The sequence below is a fragment of the Alexandromys fortis genome, unplaced genomic scaffold (genome assembly GCF_014885135.2).
Source record: "Alexandromys fortis isolate MF-2015 unplaced genomic scaffold, M_Fortis_MF-2015_v1.1 scaffold_54, whole genome shotgun sequence".
Taxonomy (NCBI): domain Eukaryota; kingdom Metazoa; phylum Chordata; class Mammalia; order Rodentia; family Cricetidae; genus Alexandromys; species Alexandromys fortis.
The window spans coordinates 10,356,936-10,380,263 of record NW_026067958.1 but is presented as its reverse complement, the minus strand read 5'-3'; the positions used below and the strand labels follow the sequence as shown (position 1 = coordinate 10,380,263).

The window sequence follows — 23,328 nt, the reverse complement described above, 5'->3', positions numbered from 1 at the left end:
ACTAAGGCTGGCCTCAAACCCAGGCTCCTTTTCCTTTGTCTCCCAAGTGCTAGGATTAGACATATGTTGCTCTACCTAGCCAGGCATCTCTGGTCTTAGAAAAAGAGCCATGAGAAATATCACTGCAGCACAATGAACAAAAGGCTGCAGACACTTTTGCTGCAAATATCAAATCATCTGTTGACTCAGCCTCTTCACAGAGCCATAAAGACCAGGCTACCTCCCTCATCTTATTCTGCCTTTCTTGGTGTGGTCAATTTTGATAATACTATAAAAAGTAGTAAAAATAAAACTTTTCAAGAGACTCAACTGACATCATCTCACTACTCAATAGTGATACTTGGACTCTTAAACAAATAATGGGGGGGGGGGTCCTGGAGATACATGATAAACTTTGGCCAGGCTAGGGTTACCCTGGATTAGAGAGAGTTTCCTCTCCCACTGCTGCATGGGTGGCTAGGGAAATGGTTTTTGGGTGATGTGTGGGTGTGGGTGTGTGCTGTGTCGGGAAGGAGACATAATCCTGCATAAAGGTGCCTCACATCAGTACCCTATGCAATCCACTCTGGACTTACATTTATATCCAGAGGAAAGATGGTCAGGATACCTAACACAAGCCTGCACATGCCCATTTATCACAGTGACATTCATATTGGAAGAACTGATTTGAGTGTCCATCAACAGATAAATGGGTGACGCCAACACACAATGGATTATTATTTAGTCATAGAGAGGAATGAAGCCTTGTCATTTGCACAAAAATTAATGGAACTGGAGGATATTATGTCAAGATATTATATCAAGAAATAAGCCAGGATCAGAAATACCAAATATTGTCTTAGATACAGATGCTAGAAAATGTCAACCTGAACATACAAAAATCAAGTCAGATTGGTTTGGAAGAGTTATGAGTGTGTGAATAAAGAAAGGCTAGACTTGATGGGTCTGTGCTGTATCCATGTGTTACTACATCGCCCTCATGTGTTAGCGTGTACGCATACCAGCACATGAAACACAGCAGAAAACTAACCCAGTCCATTTGTTGATGTCTATCTAGTCTTCCTTTACATTTGTTGATGTCTATCTAGTCTTTCTTTACATTTGTTGATGTCTATCTAGTCTTTCTTTACATTTGGCATGTGTTCTCACAGTAGATCCCTCAGAAGTCCTCTGGGAAGCTTCACATTTATGGCATTTTATGCTTTGGAAAGTGGTTTGACTGATTATTAGAACCCATTTGATTGTCTCAGCTGTGTTATTACTTTCCTTCATCAACGGTCTAATGTTGGATGACCAAAGAATTGTGTCTGAGTGTGTGTATGTGTCTTTGCATTATGTCTGTGCCTCTGTGTGTGATATTGCTGTGGATTGAAAGCAGAGCTTTACATACAACCAGGCAAGTCTTCTACTACTGACCTAGGATTTGTATTTTTTTAACTAGCAGTGAGAGGAAGTTGTGTCTTTATGAGCAGCTTCATTCTGAATAAGTTTTCTCAAGGATTTTATTTCTGTATGCTCTTGGGTTTTACTTTCTTGGAGAGAATTCTCTAAAATTACACTTCAAATTCCTTTTCTACTGTTTTGCTCCTTTTGGGGCTCTCATTTATGTGCTGTTTTCTCTGTTCATTCTTCTGCAGTTTTGTGGTAATTTTATTTGTATCTTCTATTTAAAGAATAAAGTCTTTATTCTTTTATGTTTTCCTACTAAGTTAGTCTGATTTCCAAAATGGATCTTTCTTTCCTTCCTGATTTTATTGATTTATTTATTCATTTAAGACAGGGTTTCTCTGTAGCTTTGGAGCCTGTCCTGGAACTAGCTCTTATCGACCCGGCTGACCCCAAACTCACAGAGATCTGCCTGCCTTTGCCTCCCAAGTCCTGGTATTAAAGGTGTGTGCCGCCACTGCCCATCTTATTCCTAATTTTAGATCTTTCATTTCTATTTAAAACTTGTTTTGTTTGAAAATCACAAAATATAAGAATTGTTGTGAATCAAATTTCTTTTTTGTTTATGGTTTTCATTCAGTTCCTTTAGTAATATGGCTAGGATCTAGGGTGTAGTTCAGGGATTCAGTGCATATCTAGCATGCACAAGGTTCTGGTTTCTATCCCCAATGTTGTCAAAAGACTAATAACATCAACAGTAAGTAAAATAACAGTGTTACATTGTTCATCTAGTTTGTTTTGTAAATCTTGCTTCTTCTGTGTATTCTTATCATCTGTAAACACATAACATTTTCTTCATTCCATCTGGCTTTGTTATTATCAACTCCAATTGAAAATGATTTCAGTTTTGTCATATTGATCATTTTTTGCATTTATATGTGTGTGTGACATGTGCATATGTACATACATGAGTACACTGGTATATGTATGCATGTGTGTGGGCAGCCTGAAGTTGAAGTCATGTGTTTTTCTCAATTGTCCTACAACATATTTATGGAAGAAGAACCTAACCCTGAACCTACATTCAGTAATTCTACTGTCTACTGGTCTAATAGTCAACTTGCCCTGGGATCCTCTGTGGTTATAGGCTGAGGCTTCCTGCCTTTTATGTGGTTCTGGGGACCTGGCCTCCTATACTTTAATCATAGTGCTTTATTCATTGAGCCATCTCTCCAACCTTATGTTGCTCATTTTTAAGAGAAGTGATATTTGCTAGTTTATTTATTTATTTATTTTGAGAAAAGAGTGGGAGAGGATGGTTTGCATATTTGGTAGCTATTGAAGTTTTTGATGTAATTTTCCAGCTGGATAGTATTCTAATGCTCAAAATTTAAATGGCTCCCATATTGATCCTGTCTGTTTCCACGGCAATGGGAAAAGGTTGCATTGCCTACTGAGTCTTGCTTGGCTCTTGTGTTTGGGTAGATCTGGGTTATTGTCCTGGCTTCACCTTCCACTAGAAGATTAGTTTGGCTTATTATGCATGTGGGCTTATGTGGGGGGGTCTCTGAGGCCTTCACGGCCTGCAGAGTGATAAGTCTAGGAGGCAAGAAGGCAGTTCAGCTCAACGCAACTCAGCAGACAGTGTTGGTTCAAACTTTCAAAGTCTGTCCCAAATAGTTTATTTTAAGTATACTTTTAGTCATTATATATCAATATTTATTAATTATAAAAATTGAACAAGGTTTATGCAAATAAAACTTAAGCGGAGATATCAATATCTATTTGGAAGTAGGACTTTTGTTTTTTTTCATGTACACAACCAACCAATTGGAGATTTATACTATCTGTTTTTGCTTCTATTTGTTTAATTTAAACTCAATAGTAAACATTTTTTTAAAAAAGGAAAAAACTAACCAAGAACAAGAAAGACAGATAAAATAGAAACTTGAAGTTGTTGAAGGGATGGAGGGTGGCTGGGATATGGGGAAACTCGCGAGCACGTGGGACAGAAGGGAATTTTGTGAAAACAACAGTGTTAAACGACTTATATAATTAATTCAAAATTCATGGCAATCAAGCTATGTATCATTTAATTCACAGGTACAATAAAGAGATGCCTACAGATTTACATTATTTAATCATAGCAAAATTTGGTGCAGATTATTCTGGTGATAATCAAGTCAATTCCATGACCACCACAAAGCATACATACATCTCTCTGGAGACCACAGTATGTTAATACACACCAGGCATGACTACACTGACACTCTGAAAAGTCTGTAAAGACAAACTGACTGAGAAAAAATGATAAAGGTGTGAGGGAGAATTTGGTGCTGGGAAATCTCCTGCTACACAATTGTGCAAAGGTCACCAGGCCAAAAAGCACATCCTCCCTAGCCTTCTGGGCAGAACATGGGTTTTCTATTCCTTCCTTTGAAGGAACAACCCTGGGTGTTTAGCATGCCAGGTTCGCTTAGTGAGTGTCTGTGACATCTGTGACAAAGACACCTGTGCCCCCTACAGGCTTGCAATTGGAAAGTCCGTGATTGTGAGCAAGTGTTAACTGTGAGACACTAGTGTGTCTAGTGAATAATAGATCACTGCCCACCTAAAATTTAAAGTTCAAGGTAAAGGATAAAGACGCCATTCACTCCCTATAGTGGTCTATGCTTTGAGTGAAGTATTTTAGGAGTCACTTAACCCCAGTTCTCAGCAGATATTAGAGATGGTCAAGTTGAGACTAGAGATGAAGACCGAGCCTACAGGAACCATGCTTTGGAGTTTTGATTTTATCCTACATCAGGCGCACCAAGGAAGAATTTAGGAGGTGTGGGGATGTGAAAATCAAATTAATGCTTGCTAAAACACACATGACATCTTGCCTTTACACAGGATATAATCTGTCTTATAAGGTTCGGCATCTGGAAATCAGTTTCTCTACAATATGTAAATCATATCTCTACAATATATGTAAACATACACGTATATGTATAGAGTTTGAAAATACAGAAATCTACTAAATTTTTCTTTTATCTTAAAATATACATAACAGCCTTATTATTAATTTCTATGTTTTATAAACTAGCCTAAAGGAAGGTGTTTCTCTTTCCCAGGACGCTGGAGAAATGGTCCGTTCCTTTGTTGGTGGTTTGGAACTTGTGGTCAATCTATTGAAGTCAGATAATAAGGAGGTCCTGGCAAGTGTCTGTGCTGCTATCACCAACATAGCAAAAGACCAGGAAAACTTGGCTGTCATTACAGACCATGGAGTTGTCCCTCTGTTGTCCAAACTTGCCAACACAGTAAGTAACATCTTGTTTTCACGGAGTGCTCTCAAATCACAGTGCAAAAGAAAGAAAGTGAAGTCCAGAGACCTGAATCCAGGTTTAGTGTCCATTGCTTATGAAGTGTAGGATTGTGTTCAACTCATTGAGCTTCCCCAAACTTATGGACACAAAGGCATACATTACAAACAAAATATTAATATGCAAAGTATGATAAATAAAAGCCATTTTTATTATTTGTTGTTGGCAAGCAAAGTTGTGGCAAATATAAGTACTGCTATGTAAATGCTAGCTGTCGTCTTCCCTGCTGCTGTAATATTCTGAGCATGTAGTTGTTCCTCTCCAGTTTAGAGGCCTGGACTGTGACCTCTGGAGCTATAAGGCTTTAACAGTACTATACTATTTATTCAAAACTGACTCCACCATGCCCACAGGTATCTGTTTGAGCAGAGCTAGAGTACCAGTTAGCAGCAGCAGGACAAAACAGAAATACAGTCACTGGCAGAACAGTGTATGACACCCAGCGCTTCTAAGAGGACCTGTCAGATGCAGAGGATGTCAAGTCTTCTGTGTCAAGAGAACAGGACAATGGAAAAACCACAATATACTCAGTTATGCTGTTCCTCTATGAAGCAATTCTAAGTAAAAGCCAAGCTTACATAAAGAAAATGCATAAAGGACAGTAGAAAATCAAGTGGATGCCACTGTATGGGCTGCCCTGTCCTCTCCCGTTCAGAAATTAAGGTGATATTTTGGGGGTGTCTCTACAGGTAAAAAGCACTTGCCACTCAAGTATGAGAACTAGAGCTCAGATTTCCAGCACCCACAGACATGTCAAGTGAATGTACTGGCCAGTCTGTAATCCCAGAGCAAAGGAAACAGAGATGAGGCATGCACATGGTAAACTGGCTAACAAAAATAAGTAAGACCTGGCTTCAAGTGAAGAGCCCACCTCAATTTATAGAGTCAAAAGTGATCAAAGACAACATCCAAAGTCCACCTCTGGCCCCCAGGTACACAGCCTGCACACACATGTATACCTATACAGATGCAAACATGCATAAATGCCATGCACATGCAAAAAAGTGCAATGGGAAATAAATATAGGTTGAAGGTGTAGAGTTAATCCACTCATTCCAATCAAATTAATTTGTTCTTGAAGAGTATCCAATATTCTAGAAATAGTTTTATTACTTGTGTATGCACATGTCTGTGTTGTGTATGCATGTGTGTATGTGCCATGATGTACACATGGAGGTTATATGACACCTTTCACCATGAGGAGCCAGGATGGAACTCAGATCGTCAGTCTCAGGGGCAAGCCATTTATCTACTGGTCTCTCACTGGTCCTGATTTGTAAGGTTTTCTTATGGGCAATCAAGCTTCCTGGAACAAATGATCAACACTAGACATCTGTCTCATCTTTGATAGTGTTGTTTACACGCAGCTCACAGAAAACTCAGGAAGGCTGGGCCCTATAACTCCAAGATTCAGGAGACAGAGGCAGGTAGATCTCTGAGTTGGAGACCAGATAGGGTTACCTACCGAGTTCAAGGTCATTAAGAACTACATTATAATACCCTTTACCAAAAAAAAAAAAAATTAAAGAAAGAAAACCCAAATTCTAGTTCCTTCAAGGTACTTCCTAAATAGCCACTGAGTGTTTCTGCTGACTCCCTGGCATCTCAGTGGGTGATAGGCATGGACTCAGCTTCCTGGAATCTCTGCGGTGCACACTCATTTCTTCCCCTTATGCAGAATAACGACAAGCTGAGGCGCCACCTGGCAGAAGCTATCTCACGCTGCTGTATGTGGGGAAGAAACAGAGTGGCCTTCGGGGAGCACAAAGCCGTGGCTCCATTGGTGCGTTACCTAAAATCGAATGACACCAACGTGCATCGGGCTACAGCTCAGGCCTTGTACCAGCTCTCAGAAGATGCTGATAACTGCATCACCATGCATGAAAATGGCGCTGTGAAGGTACGCGGATGGAAGTTGGTGCTCTAGTGCAAGCTTGCAAATGTAGGAACATTGTTCTACTGAAAGGGGGCTGGGAAGATGACTCAGTGGGTAAAGTGCTTGCTTCAAACTGCTCAAGCAGGGAAACCTGAGTTTGGACTCCAGGAACACATGTCAAGGCCAGGTGTGGTACTCTGAGGAATTGGAGGGTAGAGACAGGCAGATCCTGGGCACTCAATGAAGAGTCAGTCTAGCTGAAATGTTGACTTTAGGCCTTCACGAAATATCAGCTTCTGACCACATACACACAAAGAGTAGAGCATGCCCATGCATATGGCATCCCATAATACAGCCTTTTACTAAAAGGGACGTTTGAATACAAAACTGTTCATCAGGTCACAGCTGCATCTGAGCCCTGCTTATCATGATTTGTATTATAAATATGTGTGGAGATGGAATTTCCTTAATTAGAGACTATGTTGGGGTCTTAGTAAAAGAACCATCCCTGAATTTGAATTAGATTAGACAATGTATAACCCATGAACATTGATTAGCATTCATGATTCTCTATGAAACAGTTTCCCTAACACCTAAGTGAATAATAAATGACAGATACATCCACTGCCATCCATGAATGGCAAGAGAAGTGGCTGGAATGATTCTAGACTAAGGTTCAACTGCTTTGACATCCTAACAAAGGATTAAACCAAAGATAAACAAATTGTTTAGTTTTGTTTCTGCATCTGATTTTATATACTTTTAGCTAACATATATTTACGAGAGACTTTCACACAGACTTGAAGTATACGTATGTATTTGGACATTTTGATGTTGATCCATGCGAGAGTGCTCAGGTGTGTGACACACATCTAAACCCAGCATTCGAGAGGAGGCTAAGGCAGGAGGACCACGATTTTAGGAATAATCTGGGATGAGTGGTGAGAGAGAGTCTCAAAAACCAGAACAACCACCCCCAAAGAAGCATAAATAAATAAATAAATCACATTAAATCTTTTAGACTGCTCTGGCCTATATAAAAAAATAAAAATATTCTGTTTGTAACTTGTCCCCTTGCATAACATAATTTTGTTTGACACATTAATTCTGAGCCTCTGTCAACCAGATGAATTTGCATTTGAAATATTTTGACAAGAGTGAGAAACCTCTAGTTAGTCATCTCTATCAAATCTAGATGTATCGGTGGAAAACATCTTATGAAGAATAATACTTCTAAAACACCAGCTGCAATTTTCAGTCGATTATTTTAATTTATCCTTAAAACTTTCTATGGTTAAAAAATGAGATGTTAATATTTTTTACATTAAACCCAAATTATATTTAAATGTGCCAATATTTCCATTATAAATATGTTTTGTGGCACATAAATTAGATATATGTGCTTTTTCAAGCAAAAATTAAAAGATCTGGCATGAAAAGTAACTTTGTGACTAACACATTTTTAAAGTAGATCATAAAAAGAAATCAGCATGCTAAGTCAGGTGGCTTCAGGCTGACATAAGTGCTGTCCCTTTATATGCCTGCATTCACACTTTGAAAAAAGAGATGCCTGGTTTTCAGTCACGTGTCCTGCAGCTGAACAAAGCTTGTGCTGCCCATGATGCTCAAGCTGTAAGAGTGAGTAGCCTAGGAAGGCGTCTGGGCCTATTGACACAATGGCATGCACAGATACAACTCTCAAAGATTTCTTTCTGACACAATAGATCAAGACAGTCAGTCATCTGATGGTTTAAGGATGTGTCCTGACCCTGTGTTCAGTCACCGTACACTGCAGGTGTGTTAGCAACAGAAGACAGAAAATGATGATGACAAGACATAAAAGGGACAGCAAAGACATATGCTGGGCTCAGTAGGCTTGGAGCCTTTCCTGAGAGACTCACAGGGATTTCTAGAAGTCTCTTATTTGCATTTTTACCAAAGGGTAACTGAAGAGAGCAGAGTTAGGGGGAGAACAATAAGTTCACCTTAAGTAGTAGCAAGTGTCTGAGGAGATGGTTCAGCTGGTAAAGTACCTACCATGAAAGTATTAGGACCTGAATCCAATCTATCACACCTATGTAAAAGCTGGATATGGAGTACAAGTCTATAACCCCAGCGCTGGGGAGGTAGGAATGGGCAGATCCTTGGATGAGCTTATTGGTCAAATTGATGAGCTCTAGGGTCAAGAAGAAATCCAGCCTCAAAATCCAAGGAGAAGGGTCAACAGGAAAACACCTGACATTAGCCCTTGGCTTCCATGTGTGTACACATGTATGTGACCCCAGATGTTCATGTGTACACACCTATAAAAACTTACACATGCACCACACACACAAATAAATACAAACATAAGATGATAGAAACCTGGCTTTATATGGAAGGTATCAAAACAGATGTAGACTTCCCAGCTAAGTTGGCCTTTCTTCATTTCCACCCTTCCCAGAGCACCAGACCTCACAGAACCTCAGGAGGATATGCCCCCCACTTGCCTTTGTAGCCCATAGGTATGGCTTCATGGGAGCTTCTAGATTAAACTGTTTAGGAGCTACTTTGACATAGCAGTAACAGAAAGCCTCCTGTTGAATTCAGACCCCTTGGTAATAAAGAGGATTCCAATAGATGAATAAGACAAGAAAACGTTGGTGTGTAGCGAGGTGTTTCAGGTCCGCGAGGTAACTATGCCACATTGCCATGTTAAACACGTAGCAGCTGGAATTATTGTTGTTGACTTACTTTATGCCCACTTAAGCTTCATTCATTCTTGTGTTCAATTCTTGGCTGTTTTCCTGGTTTGGTTTGGTTTGGTTTGCTCAGTGAGTGGCTGAAACTGTCTTTACCAGATGGTGTAAGTAGGAGGCCAGGAGAAGTGTCATCACACTTCAGTGAGGCCCGGGGTCACAAATAAGAGTATACTCGCCATTTTCACTATTCAGTTTAGAGAAGCGTGGGAAGTGGTTTCATTCTCACCTTGGGGACATGTAAACTCAGAAGAGGACCTGTCAAAAAGAACTTTAAAAGTTAACCGGTTACCCAGGAGTTCTAGGACCAAAGGATGAATGGGTTTCAGAGGGTTTTAGGTTTCAAATCAGTCAAAAATGTCAACAAAGATTTCCTAATTCAGTTATGCTAAAAAATGATCCTGTGTCTGAGGCTTCCCTGCTTAGAACATCTTTTAAATTTACAAATGACTCCCTGCCCTAAATATAATGGGATAAAAATAACTCCGCCAGACCTCTGTGATTCAGAGGCTTGTATCTACCATTCCAAACTTGTAGCTATGGATGCAGACATCTGATGAACACTAGATTGAACATATTGAAAGTCAGATACTTCATAGCTACTTCCTAATGGGTGTGGTCTCATCTTGAGGTGAATAAGAAATTGCAGAGGAAATGGACAACACTAACCCCTCGCTAAGGCAGAAAAAAGGCATCAAATTGAAGGCAGTGAGCATCTATGGAAGGCACTGAGTCTCTCCCATGGTGGCATGTCATTTGTTTTCATAAATGTTGTACCAGGCAAGCAAAAGCTGCTATGTGGCTATAACATAGGGGAGTAAAATGAAAATTGCAGAAAAAAATAATCAGAAATATGTCACATGTCGGCAGAGAAAGTCAGGAGCAATTCAACTTGGACAGAGCAAAAAGGGTTGCCTTGGCTACCTCCTAGACTCTAGTCACGTGATGGCCAGGGAGCGAGAAGAAAGGATCCAGAAGCTGCCCCATGGGGAAAGAAAAGCGACCCCTTTTATATGAGCCAAGTGCCAAGACTTTAGAGACAGTTCATATAAGGATCCTCAGAACCTATGTGATTAATAGACTCTGTGTGTCTTCTGTCCATCAAAACTCTTAGTTAAACATTATCATTTCAAACCATTTCCCCATATTTCAGATATTCCAAAACATAAGAATTGTCCACTAGTGTAGGAATGGCAGTCTAGTAAATACACACCACATTTCTCTGATTAATGTATTTTCTTTGTATTTTAAAATGTGCTCAATTTGTATTTTCTCTTTGATTATTATGAGTGTTCAGTAAGATTATATTCAAATTTAATACTGTTTGCATCAGATGTTTTTCTTTTTTCACTTCTTTAACTTTAAGAGATTTTTATAGCATGATTGAAGGATAATTGCCAGAAGCATTCATATGTTTAAAGTGTGCACTCTTATAAGTTTACACACACACACACACACACACACACACACACACACACACAGGTTCTCTGTGCCCCTGGGACCATGTCCTTAGTATGTCTTCTGTTTGACTTTTACTTTGCTTAATTATTTTCACGTTCATCCAGGTACTTACAAATATTAAGAGTTCTCTCTTTCTCCCTCTCTCCCCTTCCCCTGCCATGTGTGTGTTAAGAGGGGAGGCAGAGAGAGAGAGGTCTATGCATGTGCACATGTAGACAGTTTTATGTGCTCTTCAGTTTCCTGTTTATTCTATCCTTCAGAGGACAGAATACAGCCGAGTGCCTTAAGAGCAGGTCTACTTCAGAATGGGGTCTGACTACAACTTTACTGAAACCAGAAGAAAACACACTATTTGCTATTTGGCGTCAAGAATAACCACTTAGCTACTTGAGAGTTCTAATCAGTAATGTGTTGGCTGCATAGGCAAGAAGATCTTAGTTAAATCCACGACATCCATGAAAAAAATATCCTGGGCATGGTGATGTATGCTTGCAATCCCAACACTAGGGAGGTGTCACCAAGAAAAAACCTGGTTCAGCTGACTAACCAGCTGAGGCACCTGTGTGAACCCCAAGTTCTAGTGAGAGACCCTAACTCAAAAAACAAGGTATCTGACTCTGCTAAGGAATGACATTCACAGTTCACATCTAACCTGAACATGCATCTTGATAATAAGAACTATCTGGCAAAAAAGATAAAACTGGACTTTGAATTAATTTCTGTCACAGTTCTTCATAGAAATACTAATCAAAAAGACAGATTTTGCTCTGGCTTCCTAATTACCGTTTGTCTGAAAAATAACAAAAAAAATAGTTTAAAGTTTTAGTTCTTGGTTTTAGCTTATGTGGTGAGCAGAATAGTCCTCTTACAATTTATTGTCCTTTCTCCCTTCATTTACTTTACTATTTTTTAAAGAATCTTGCCCTGTTTGCCAAAGCTAACCTCAAATTTGCCTCAGCTTCCAAAGCAACTAGTATTAGAAGGACCTATCAATGTACCTGGTGTGTGTGTGTGTGTGTGTGTGTGTGTGTGTGTGTGTCACAGTGGAAAGTTTAACTTAAACAAATTGTCTGGTGGTTACAAACAGATCTTTCCCTGAAGAATGGAGTACAGATGAGCTTTTGTGTTGTAGAAGGTGCCCCATCATTGTGCCCCACCACAGAGCCTCATAGCCAGAGCCTATCACTGGGCTCTATCAAGAGTATTTCAGACTAAATGAGTGAATAAAGAAGTAGACAGGGGCCCGGTTATATGGGGGACTTCAAGGCCACCTAAACATCAACATCACAGCAGGGATGCAGTCCTATTGTGTTTTCAGAGAATAGATCCCAGGGATGAGAGGAAGGAAGCAGGTCCACTCAGGAGATTTATGCCCTCTCACTGTATGAGAATAAGGTGACACCAATAGGCTTGAGGGTTGTGTGATTTTCCTGGGGAGATGTGGAAAAAAAGGCTATTGCCCCTCCTCCCCCCAACAGTGCACTGATGAGACCAAGAAAGGATTCTACCAAGTCTAAGTTGATGAACCAGTTTGGTGTTTGCAGTGCATCATCTGAGAGCCCCACCCATCTAGGGCTCTGGACTCCTTGCAATTGTTTTCCTAACCTTGGGGCAGGGTCTGTGAACTCTGTAACTTCTTGGTCTTTCTTAACTAGTATGTGAGACCCTCTTCCCTCTAAGCGTGAGTACTTCAGTGCTGAGGGAACAACAGCCAGAAAGGATCCCAGAGACACCAGGCTCCTCTCCCAGAACTGTCTTGTCTTAGACGTGATTTCTCTGGGGGCTTGTGTGGAGCAACTGGGGTGTCTGTGTTACACACCGTGGAGAAAGACACAGATGCATGCGCCTTCTATAACAATACCGACTAACGGTATAGACAAGAGAAAAGGTAAACACTTTTACAGAAGGAAGAGTCACAACTTGAAAAAACTTTGGGGGTCCTAATATCACTAAGAGACAAATTTGGGCAAACAGTCTTCATCTTCCTTTCAGCTAGTTCCTAGGATACAAGAAATGATTCTCCACTCAATAGTAAGGTCTTTCTTAAACAGTTTCCACTGCACAGAGGGAAATAACCACAGAGCTAATACTCACTAGCAAGTCTATATTTTAGGAAAGAACTTGAAGTCACAAATTATTCATTTGATGAATAATTAGAAAACATTAGAATGTTAGGCTTAATCATGAGGAAATTTAATGCTTTCCTTTGACCACCAAATACTTAATGGTTTTGCTATCAGTATGCTAAAATGCATGTTTCAGAATAAACTATCTTTGAAAGAGTCGCAATCAATCATCACAGAGGTTGGTCTAAGTGCTTCGTTCTTGTCTCGTTCGATCTCCACTACCCTTGTGAACAGGCATAATCTCCACTTTAGAGATTGAGGACTGTAGCTGAGCGTGCAGATGTGTATCTACAACCACAGCACACAGGAGACTTAGCTGGGAGTGTGCTCCAAGCTCAGGGTCAGCCTTGTCTTGTATAATGATTTCCAAGCCAGCCAAAACTATTTAACATGACCCTGTCTCAGAAACAAAAATAAGGGCCTTTGAGATGGCTCATGTGGTAAAGGCTCTTACCACCAAGACTAATGAAAAAAGTTCAACCTCAGTTGCCATATTCAAGCTGTGATATGCATGCACACTCCACTGCCTCCACCAAAAATCAAAAACAAAAACAACAATAAAAGGAAACAAAACAAAATGAAAAGTGTAAAAACAGTAACAAACCAAAAAGAAAAAAATTAGAGATATAGTTGAAGTTCCATTTATACAGAGCAAGATCTATACTGCAAGCAATACAAATGACTCAGAGAAGCTTAGGAATCGAGAATTTACATGGGCAGGAAGCTACAGAGCCCTAGGAAGGCACTGGAAAAAGGACTTGAAAGGCTTCCAGCAGCTTTTCATACCTGTCCTCCCTCCCCTTTCATACCTGACCCATTTTATTATTTCTCTGCTGATTGGCTTTCTCTCATTGTCCACTGCTTCTCCTGAAGTTAGACAGTCACCTGAAGTGGTTGTTTCTATAGGTAATTCAAAATTCTCAAAAGAGAGACTCTGATTGGTCCACTTTAGGTAAGCTATTCACTCCTTGTCCAGTCAATTGTGGAAAAGAAAAGCATGATACTTTACAAAATACTTTTCAACACTGGACAGTGGGAGAGACACACAGAGCATCAAGGCCATTTCTCCTGAGTGGGAATCTGAATCCATGGGATCTGAATCCTTAGACCAAGTGTCAGAGACATTCTCCATCTTCTATTGTGCATGAGCTAGAGGGTTTTAAAGTTTTCATGAGACTGTTGCACAGATAGTATTTTACCTAATATTTTACTTCCAGAATGTTCTAACTTTTTGTTAAGATGACAGATTCTTGCTGACAGCTTTGGCTAGATGTATTATTTTATTTTTTACTAAAGAACTCTTTTATATGACAAGATTCATAAGCTAACCTGGTATAAATTATAAAATATGAAAGGTGATTATAATTTGTATTGAGAATACTCCAAGCCTAGATTTTAATAATAAACCTCTTTCTTTTCTTCCTCCTCCTTCTTCCTTCTCTTTCTGCTCTTTGTGATTCTATGAGACATGCTATTTTATCCTCAACCTAAACTGTAAGAAAAGATACCCCTTCACTCTTTAAATCTATGCTACTCAGTCTTTATTTTGTGTATAAACCTGTTGTCAGAATATTCACTTGTTGCTGTGGGGTTTCAGACCTCACAGGTTAAATGCTCTTTCACATCCATCACTGTTGGCTACAGACTCAACCAAAACCTGCAGATTATCTGTCAATCACAGCAAGCTAAGAAAGCTTTGTGTCCCCCAGTAGTGACTAAAAGTGCTAAGGACATCATCAGTCAGAGCTCGGGGCTGGTAGAGCTCCAGAGGAAGGATAATTACCCAGCATGGCCCTGGGTTCCATTCCCAGCTCTCCAACAGTGAATGAATTCAGTCCACCAGGTTGCATTTAAAAAACTCCATAGTAGGAATGTATACCCCTCATCATTTATTTCTGTTCATTTTAGAAGAAACTACTGAAAGCTTTACAAAAACAAACCACTTCATTAGAGCTGTGTAAAGCACTTCTCAGGCAGTGAAGCCAGGGTCTGATGCTCAGTCTCTGTGCTGAGGTTGTGTTTTCAGGGGCTGTTACTTACACATAATAAGGCTGTCCCAGAATCACTGCCAGCTAAGGAAAAAATTCGGGCCTGAGAATATTGGATTCCATGAAAATATGATTTTGTGTTGGAGAGCTGTTCTCCTTCATCATGTTACCACAGCTAGGAATGCTGGGCTGCAGCAGAGTTTTTAATCACAAGTCGAGGAAAATGATGGTGCGGGGAAACTGATCTCATCTGAACTGCAGTCCATGATGCCTCAGATTTAAGTAGGTTTGGGTATCCGGCTCAGGATTTTGTAAGACGATGCCGGTGTGTGTCAGACAGGATCCTCAACACTAGTCAGTGGTAGCTGTGACCCATGGACGGACAGGTTTTTGCTACTGTTACATGATAATAAATGACACAATTCAAGAAAATAAAATCTCAGCCAGCTCTGAAGAAAGCATCACTACCCACAAGGAGAGACTATTCGGGATGGTCAAAACCTATGCAGAAGGTGCAGGAGAACAAGCTTATAGCTACCTTTCAGGGGAGGGCACCCTGCTGATTACATTGACCTATTAGGAAGCCAGCAAGTTGAGGAATCCCTCAGAAGTGACAAAGAAGGAAGTGGAGTTTCCTATCACCGTTTTGCTTCTGTTCTTATCTAGCTTTCAGGAATGTTGGCCTTGTCCTTTCCTCCCAGCCTGACCCTTTTGCTAAACCACAGAGCAATACTGACAGCTCCACATGACCTGCCTACACAGTGCGTCTGTCTTGGAGCTTGTGAGGAGTGTATCCTCTTGGTTAGAAACCTCCAAAATGCCCCCACAAGTGTGGTTTTTCACTTTAAAAAACATTGTAAGAACAAACACTTTCACTTTAGTAATTGGCTGCTTCTGGGCCCAGTGCAAGAAGGCAGGAGGCCAGCTCATTATTCTGGCCCTCCACTGACCCAAAACAGTTTTCTCCAATAAAAAAGCGAGCCACAGATGCTGAACGTAAGATTTACTACCAATAGTGATGGCGGTCCAGGCTTCATGAATAAGCAGCTTTTAGAACTGAGAAAATAGCTTCTGTTTTCCCTCAAACACAGCAATCCTTTTATATACCAAAAGTAAACAGGGCTTGAATTAGCACCTTGGAGTCTTTAGTGTGCCAGAAATATGCATGCATTAGCAGTCCCATCTAAAAGACTCCTTCTTTCCACCATTTTCAGGATCAGTCAGGTTTTATTATTTAAAAAAACTAAAACACTCTTAGTGGGATGTTCAGGAACTTTGTCATCTGTATTCTCAGCCTGTTGCTGTGGTGTAAGATGTTTCTTTTTGAAAAGTCTTTGGGCACAAATATAAGAGTACAGGTGTGAAACAAAGATTTCACTTGAGGAATCAAATTAATTCTGACTTCCACAAACGTAAGTGGAAACAAGTATATGCTAGGCTTAAGAGTAATTGAACATGGGTCAGTGAGATGGCTCAGCAGGTAGAAGTGCTGGCTGCTAAATCTGATGACCTGAGTTCAATCCCCAGGGTCCACACAGTAGGAGAGAAATGACTACCTCAAGTTGTCCACTGAGCCTCACTTGTGTGCACTACATAGCACATGTGTGAATAATCACACACACATGCACACACACACTCTCACGCACACACACACAAAACAAATATAATAAATGTTTTAAAGAGTGACGAAGCACAAAGGCTTGCCCTGATAGACTTGTTTATTCCACTGAGTTACAGTGTGTACTACAATTCCGTTTACCTATAATACCTATAATAGCAAGCAAAATATTTCCAGTTTTTGTTAGTGTAGACCAGCTTTAAATTTGGAATCTCTAAGGAGAAAAATAACTAGCAGAGGATCCTGACATCCCTTTCCCCACAGTGAAAACCAGTGTTCAGTGTGATGGCCTGGTCTGTTTGTCCCTTACATGACTTATGAGAAATCAGCGAACCCATCGAACTCTCACGGCTTTGAGTGGCAGCGTTTTTACTGGGCCACCTTTTCCTGACGATAGGAAACCTGACCAGATTTCTGTGAAAATAGATTTCCAAGAAATTGTTTCTTAAATGGCCCCGTGCCAGAATGCCCCTGGCATTTCTCGTTTTATTTTTGCAGTCACAGAAGTAAAAGTGGAAAAGCTCATGAAAACTATTGTCTCAGCTGAAGGAGGTAGTGATAGTTGTCTAAGATGTGTGAAGTAGCTATATCATCTGAGAGCCTCATCGGGGGAAGCTCAGGGGTCAGGGGTCAAAGGGCATATGAGATTCCTTCCTGATGCTGCTTTGCTAAAAGAAGAAGAAAGGATGTTGTATTGACAAGAAATCATCCCTTTGCATGAACATACCTCTTGGTCCCTGAGCTACTCCCTCGGTTCCTTTAATATAACTCTCATAAATCTGTTCAGTGGGCAGTTTGTGAGCTCAAACATTCTCCAAGAACCTGAATTAAGTAATGTAGCAGTCCATTTTTCATTGCCATAGGAAAATGCCTGACGCTGAATGGTTCAGGTTGGAAAAAATTTGTTTTTTTTTTTTCCTCAGTTTTGGAAAGTAAAGTTTAAGATCAGGCTCATTGATTTTGCTTAGAAGAAGACATTGTGGTGCATGCAAGGAGACAGCATGGTGGCCCTGGGGCTGGAGTGTGGGAAGGGCCAGTCATGAAGTTTTATAAAAATCCTCTTGCAAGAATTAAGTCCATGAGGGCTGAGTATTCCTTGTGAGAGTATCACAGTCAGTGACTTCCCACGGGTCCACTTCCTAACATCCCCAAGCTTCTAGAAAACGTACTTTTACAGAACAAATCACATTATGGACACAGCAAGTGACATCAGTCCATTGTCTTGTGCAGAGTTAGTGCAAGGCCCCTCTTAACTTACTCATTCCTCTATTTTTCCCCGCTGTGTAGTCCAGGCTGGCCTAGAACTTGTGATTGGCCAGCCTTAGCTTTCTAAGTTCTATGGTCTCAGGTATCCACTACCACCCCCAGCTCAGCCATACTCTTTAGATTCGATGATTACTAAATCAAGTTTCCATATTTCAATATCTCTTCAAATTTTTACTCTGATAATTACGCAACTAGAATGCAAATTATTAACCAATAGTTTATTATTATTCAATTAAAAACAATGATGATGCTTTAATTTAATAGCATATTAAATCCATAATATGTATGTAGCTTATTGACCATTCACATTTAGATATCCTAAAGGAATCATTTCCTTTCACAAAAAGACCAATTATATTTGCTTGGATCTTAAATGCTCCCCTTCCCCAGGCCTGTGTATCAAGGAGCCCTTTCCCAATTTAAAACTATTGGTAACTGAACTTTTGGTAACTATTGTAACTGGAACTTTAAGGACTAGAGACTAGAAACTTTCAGAAGTCCAGAAGTCTTTAGGTCTTTGGGACTGCTCCTAAAGGCAACAGGTAGACCTGAGTTCTTCCTATCTCCTGCCTTCTCCTCTTGGCCCCGAATGCTACATCACTGCTGAAGCCACAGCATCAGAACCAAGCAACCATGGATTGCTTCTCTGAAACTGTAGGCCAAAATAAACCTTTCACCTAGTAAGTAATGCAGCAAACCAGAAAACAAAGACACTGAAGACACAGAGGGTAGACTTGGGGACAAACTCAGCTAGAGGCTGTTTTCAAGATTAGAGACATTCGGATTATCAGATCTGACTTGTAAGATCTGATAATGGTGTGTTTGAATATTAGAAGGGTTTCGCAAGAGAACAATTGCAAATGGAATAACGACACATGGTACACTATAGACCATTCAGAACATACAAAGTATACAAATCTCCCCAAAGTATGTCTCTCTTCAAATGTGGAAATCTAATGAATAGAGTCATTCATGTGTGTTTGATGTCAGGCTGGCTTGAATTTGAATCTGGGTTGTAGGTGCTTTTGGCAAGTTCATGAGAAATGTCTGCAATATGCTTATGTATTTGAACATGTGATCACTGATTGGTGGTACTGTTTGGGAAGGTCTAGGAGGTACATCTTTGCAGACGAAGTATGTCACAGCCTCGCTGCATTTCCAGTTTGCCTCTGCTTCTTGATGTGATCTCTCGTCTTCCTGCTCCTATCTGCCATCATGCCTACTGTTGATTGTCATGCTTTTCTGCCTGTTTAGTTAGAGCTACTCCTAGATATTTTATGCTTTTTGTGGCTATTGTAAGGATGATGTTCCTCTGGTTTCTTTCTCATCCATTTGTCATTTGTATAAAGGAGGGCTACTGATTTTTTTGAGTTTATCTTGTATTCTCTTACATTATTGATAATGAGTTGCAGAAATTCCTTGGTAGAATTTTTGGGATCGCTTATGTAAACTCTCATATCATCAGCAAATAGTGAGAGTTTGACTTCTTGTTTTCTGATTTGTATCCCCTTGATCTCCTTTTGTTGTCTCATTATTCTAGCTAGTATATTGAATAGATATGAAGAGAGTGGACAAACTTGCCCTATTTCTGATTTACAAGGCTACAATTACCCTGATACCCCAACCATGTCCCGACCAGTAGGAAATGAGCCAAGGTCCCTGGGCCCTGGAAGAGAGAGGAATGAAGAGACAAGAGACACAAGAAATGGACAGCAAGTCTGTGTTCTGATCAAGCTCCCAAATTTATTTTTTCTCAGGAGCATTATATAGCAAAAGGACAGGGGGAGGGTAGGTCTGGAGGTGTCAAGTATCTGATAGGAAGAGATAAGGAGATGCTGAGGGTCTGTAAATATTTACTAACAATATTTACTAACTAATTACTTCTGGAGCCTGGGATCCGCAGGTCTGCAAGGGATCTTAACTCACAGGGAGATAAGGGCCTAGAACTAGGCCTGGAACTTGCACTACAGAGGCTTCTGAATAGCTTACTTAATTTGTGACTAAGATGGCTATAGCCAAATACAGGTCTTTGCTTTCAGCAACCACACAAGTACATTACTAAGAAAGATAATTACAGAACAATCTAACTCATGAACACTGATGTAAAAATATTCAATAAATTTTTGGCAAACCGAATCCAAGAATACATCAGAAAAATCATTCATCATGACCAAGTATGTTTCATCCCAGAGATGCAGGGATGGTTCAACATATGAAAATCTGTCAGTGTAAACCACCATATAAACATGAAAAAAAATACATGATCATCTCATTTGATGCTGAAAAAGCCTTGACACAAAATAATTTTATTGGTTACTTTTTCTATTGTTGTGACAAAATACTTGAGAAAGTAACTTAAAGGAGGAAATATTTATTCTAGCTTATGATTTCTGAGGGCTCAGCACATGGTGGCTTGATCCTATGAACTTGGGTAGGAGTATTAAGGGAGGATGCTGTTTAACCTGATGGTGGACAAGAAACAGAGAGAGAGAGAGAGATAGGAAGCCCCATGAAGGCTCTCCCTTTGGGGCCTACTTCTTCATCTATGCCCCACTTCCTAAGGTTCCCATAGCATTCCAAAATAGTACCATAAGCTGGAACCAAACTAAGCCACTGAGGGACATTTCAAATTGTGATTGTAATAAAATCCATATTTGCTGGAAAATGATGGCTGTGTCTTCCTTGCAAAAACCTCTCTGGGCAGGCTTCTTTTCAGAAGCCTGTCAATCAATCATGAAACTGGGAACCAACTACATAACACAGCTTGATATGTAGCTGTGCTCATCCTTGGTCAGACTTGTGGTCATCCACCTGTCAGCTTCCCAAATACTGTGACTACAGGAGTGAGCACCACAGGCAGTTTCCCTTAAGTGCAGCCCCCGCCCTTTCTCTTTGCTGTGAACATGGCGTTCTATAATCTGACCCCTGCCTATCCCTCCATCATCAACTTGGCCTTTCTTCTGCATCTCCCCTTGTGGTACAAACTGATAGAGGGCCACACATGCATCCTCTTCTCTACTTTTTCCTGGCAGCACATGGCAGCCAACCAAAGACGGTGTGTTTCACCCTCTCTTGAACCTCAATGTGACCATATGGCTACATTCTTATTAATAGGAGGTAAGAAATAGAGTCCACTACTTGTTTCTTCCCGTGGATGGAACACATTGTATTCATGAGTCCCACTCCTAGTTCTGAAGACTGTGTAAACACAGTCACTGTAGTAGCTTTGAACTCTGAGATCGGCCAACACATAGTCACGTGATGCTGTAAGCCCTGAACCACTCACTCACAGAGTCCTTTTCAGCTAGAGTATCCCATAGCTGAAATACTTGTACCAAAATATTTGGGATTTCTTGATATTTTAGAATACTGCCATATACCCCAGAGGTGAGATCTAAGTTTAATCACTTGTGTTACATACACACATAACCTAAAGATAATTTTCTTTCTTTCTTTCTTTCTTTCTTTCTTTCTTTCTTTCTTTCTTTCTTTCTTTCTCTATTTAGTTTTTTGGTTTTTCGAGACAGGGTTTCTCTGTGGCTTTGAAGCCTGTCCTGGAACTAGCTCTGTAGACCAGGTTGGTCTCGAACTCACAGAGATCCGCCTGCCTCTGCCTCCTGAGTGCTGGGATTAAAGGCGTGGGCCACCCTCACCCGGCAAGATAATTTTCTTTAATTTTTTTTATTGTAACTACCATTTCTGGGTTGTCTCATGAGGTGAGATTGTGGAATTTTCCTCCCATGACATCATGTCAACAATCTAAAAGGTTCAGATTTGGGAAGAGCTTTGGATGTATTGAGAATGCTAACCTGCACAAAGGAAAGCAAGTTTTCAGATTGTTGCACTGATGCATCTGGGGGATCTTTATGTGAAAATACTAATGTTTTATCCTGAATTCAAAGTAATACACATGGATTATGTCCTGGCAGTCATATGGGTGGGTAAGCTCAGGTATATCCATGATGGGAAGTTAAATGGGGCTACATGTTTTGTGAAATCATGGCTTGCATCTGTGTATACTAACAGCCCTGACCTGGGCCTTCCAGCGTTCTTTCTGGACCTAGAATGTTCTCCTGTTTCCACATTGTACATGATGCCTCCAGTGCCTATATTTCATGTTTCTGATCTTCTGTTGAGGCTCAGCCATGCCTATGTTTATTCCCTTCTGCTGCCCCTCTGTGGTTTCCTAGGCCTTATTTTCTCTGTGGTAGTGATGTCATTGGTAAGCTCCATAAACCAGACAATTCTGTCAGTCTGTCCCTCCTGTAGTCCCAGAAAGAAATTCAACAGTGGCCATGAGCAGAATACTGCCTATATTTGTTCACAGAAGCACTGAGATCTTCCCCATTTGTCCCTACCACACAGTGTAAGTCTTATCATGTAAATGTAAAGACACAATAAATAGGAGCTGAAAAAGGATAGATATTTACAATGGTTTTCTTCTGTGTAGCCACATAAGCCACAGACTTGAAACTGTTTATTTGAACTTTTCAACAATAGAAGTTTCTATAGTGCACTTTACTCTCAACTCTCTACTTTATGTGCTGCTAGAGAAGTTAAATTTCTGTCAGTTCATCCTCCGGAAAAGTAAGGGGATAAATGTCATTGTGATGTCTGCCGATTGCCAGGTGCTAATGGTTTTAAACTGCTGGTGACTTTTAGGGACACCACAAACTGGCCACAATGTCATAGTCTTCTGCAGTTATTGCTGGCAGCAAGAGCACAGGCTGTAAATTTAGAAAGTGTTGCTCCAAGCTTGAGAATGTGCCATAAAGTCACCTCCAAATATGCCATGTAGTGGGAATCTGGGTAACTAAACTACCCTGTAGTGTGTATTTTGTAGTATATGAAAACTTCAAAAAGCATGGCAGAGCCAACTGAAAGCCAATTAGTTGGGTTGAGGTAAAGTATTCCCCATAGATTCCACCTGTCCCTGACAAGTTGGACAGCCATGTTATGTGATGCGTTCTCTTTATACTTTGGGGAAACGATTTCTAAAACAAGTTTTACCCCTTATTCCTTTAATGATCGCTAGGATAACTTTCTTGACCTCTGTTTCTGTCAGAGTAAACAGGTATGCTGAAACGGAGATGTTGGATTTGTATGTTGAGCACTTTGACACCAACCTAGACTCTAGGATGAGGGGCAAAGGACAAGGTTTGCACTGCAAAAGGACCCTACCAAAACACACTAAGTCCTTGGACCTATGTATTAAGCAATACAGCATGAGGGGGAAAATGGTTCCTTGTCACAGACATTCTGGTAATTTATGGTGTATGCTGATAGTTTATGATCTCCAATGCTTGTACCATTCAGAATGAGCAGAACAAGATATCAAATGTGTTCTGAGTGATCATGGAAAAGTTCTGTATCAAAGCCATTGAATCAATTGGGACATCAGAGCCACCTGTGTATCCACACTTTCTATGACACTGCTCACAGAAGCAAGGTTCACTCACCCTCGGAGCCCTTGAGTGGGTGAGTGGGTAAAAAAAAACATG

General features: G+C 40.4%; 1 protein-coding gene across 2 annotated transcripts in view; it reads left to right on the top strand.

The window, feature by feature from the left end:
- The window catches only part of Odad2 (outer dynein arm docking complex subunit 2), a 171,752-nt gene that overhangs the window by 121,266 nt on the left and 27,158 nt on the right, over positions 1-23,328 (top strand). For both annotated transcript variants that reach the window (XM_050152717.1, XM_050152718.1), the window contains 2 exons: positions 4,503-4,691; positions 6,433-6,654. In XM_050152717.1, coding sequence (XP_050008674.1) covers positions 4,503-4,691; positions 6,433-6,654 — 411 coding nt within the window. The remainder of the gene's footprint in view (positions 1-4,502; positions 4,692-6,432; positions 6,655-23,328) is intronic.